This window comes from Cynara cardunculus, unplaced genomic scaffold (genome assembly GCF_001531365.2).
Source record: "Cynara cardunculus var. scolymus isolate 2C unplaced genomic scaffold, CcrdV1 Un_Scaffold_621, whole genome shotgun sequence".
Lineage (NCBI taxonomy): Eukaryota > Viridiplantae > Streptophyta > Magnoliopsida > Asterales > Asteraceae > Cynara > Cynara cardunculus.
Window position 1 is genome coordinate 183527 of NW_020200595.1, and position 2186 is coordinate 185712.

Here is a 2186-nt window from a genome sequence, read left to right on the forward strand (position 1 = left end):
AGATTCTGAAGAGCTTTTTCACCTCGAACTCATTCTTGTAAACAAGTCCGAGTTCGGGTTGAGACAAGATGGAGGCAGAGCGAATATTCTGTAGGCCTTGGAGTTCTTCGTTTGGAGGAGCGCATGACAGCCTTTCCATGCCTAGCCTGAAAGCGATCTCAAAATATGTGTTGGCTCTGTGCATGACCAGGGTCTCCATTGTCTTCGTAATCGCTCGGTTTGCCACTCCAAATCTTATGTCGTGGTCCTGTCTTTGAGCTGTATAACCATACAATTCAATCAAGTCATATGGGTTAAGATTTATAAGGTCATTTTCAGTGAACACGCTTATGACCCTATGAGCTCTCTCCACAGTGAACTCGACATATCTGATAGCTCTGTTGGCAAAGGACTTGATCTTTATGTCCACGACATAGTAAAACCGCTGTGGAATGGTAAACTCTAGGTATCGTGCTGGGGTTTTGGACCTCGAATCGTGACCCTGCTTGGTTATCTGCTTGGTAAATTACAGGGCTGAGAACTGGGTTCCTTCCAAGTTCCCACCCAGCAACCCCAGCGGATACGCCATTGATGATCAAAATCTGGGCATTGGGCAGCAACAACATGTCACTCATGACTCGAGCCATAGGCATGGTCTCCATGACCCATTGAGGGTTAGGRTCTGATATTTTGATGCGGCCGCAAGTATCCAAGGCTCCGTCAAATATCCCATTATTTGCATTAACAAAGGCTCCTTTTGGTGCACCCCCGCAAACCAAGACTTCAACAGCATTTACGGTCCCGTTTTTTATCCGCAAAGGGAGTAGTACTGCAGAGCCCGTGCTTGGGTAATTTCTTGGTTGACCATCGGGCATTGTTGGGTAAGTCTTGAGAACTTGGTTCTTGGAGTAGTCCAATAAAATAACACGATTGTTGGCAAACACGAACAGATTTCCATCGGGATTGAGAAATACAAATGGGTATAAATTATTCTCAACGTTCGGATCATTGGTTTGCACAAGAAACGGAAAACTAGGTGAGTTCTCAGTCGTTGACATCTTTGGGTAGAACTCATAGTTAAATGCTCTGCGAACTCCAATGATAATTTGCCTACCATCGGGCAATATATGATTGGTGGCATACCATCTTTGTTGATTCAAKCCGTTTGGTATCTCTTGCCAATCAYAAGAATCACATGATTTATAAATGCGGACAACACGATAACCATCATCCCARCCACCAGTTTGGACTAATCTTCCATCGGGCATTAAAKTTCCCRAGGAACACCAKACATTAGTGAGYACCATAAGTGGACGTATGGAATTCGATGCAATATCATACTCKACGGAGTGAGCAGAGCAGTCGGTTGAGTTGGGCCGACATTTGCCATCTGGAAGAGAGATATTGGAGATTCCAAAATCGGTCCGATCATACATGACAACACGGTCGTTGGGAAGTAGCTGCATGTGCATGGCGGAGATGCCAATGCTTGGGAGGAGGACGGACCACGATCCACCTGCAGCGGGACATGGTGGGGCTTGAAGGAGGAGAAGAAGACAGAAGAAGAGGAGGTCACAATAAAAGAAGGAAGCGGAAGGGGCCATGAGTTATTATTCGATCTTGTGCTCTTCTTGGGAACCTATTTGGTTTTTGTTTGTGTTTTTCAAGGTGGTGATGATACCTTTAAATAGTAGTTGAGGGTCTTGAATTTGAGAAAACCATTAGTCAACCTCAATGATATACGAATTCTTTACAATTTTTTAGCAACCATGAAATATTCTCTCCCAATTTTATAACAGTAAAATCAGAAGTGGCTTGATTGTTTGCCCTTGTTTTTTTTGGTCAATCTAAATTTCAAACTTTAATCTAGTTTCTAGCTTTTGATTTTATTACCAACTGTTGAATTGAAACTGTGAAGTTCTTGTTTTCTTTTTTCAAATTATGGAATAAATTTCTAAAATCATAACGCATTTCTTAACATGTTTGTAAGAACTCAAAAGAACTGTCGATGTTTTTATATGCGTTATTATCACAGGTGATTTTGTATGTATGTGTATTATCAAGTAAAAACTAGTGTGTTTATGTATGAAAAAGAGGGAACGTATTTTCAACCCTCATTTGAATGATTTGCGATCGTTATTTTTTTTCATACTGAAACCTATACCGTAAGAGCAAGAAATCAAAGAGAGAAGGTATTTTCTAATCCT

At 41.5% G+C, this 2186-nt stretch overlaps 1 protein-coding gene across 1 annotated transcript; it reads right to left on the minus strand.

Annotated features, from left to right (window-relative positions):
- Positions 1–335: 335 nt before the first annotated feature.
- LOC112501836 (aldehyde oxidase GLOX1-like) lies at positions 336–1466 on the minus strand. The gene has a single exon (XM_025105573.1). The coding sequence runs from the start codon at positions 1449–1451 to the stop codon at positions 336–338; it is 1116 nt and encodes a 371-aa protein (XP_024961341.1). The 5' UTR covers positions 1452–1466.
- Between the last annotated feature and the right edge of the window lie 720 nt (positions 1467–2186).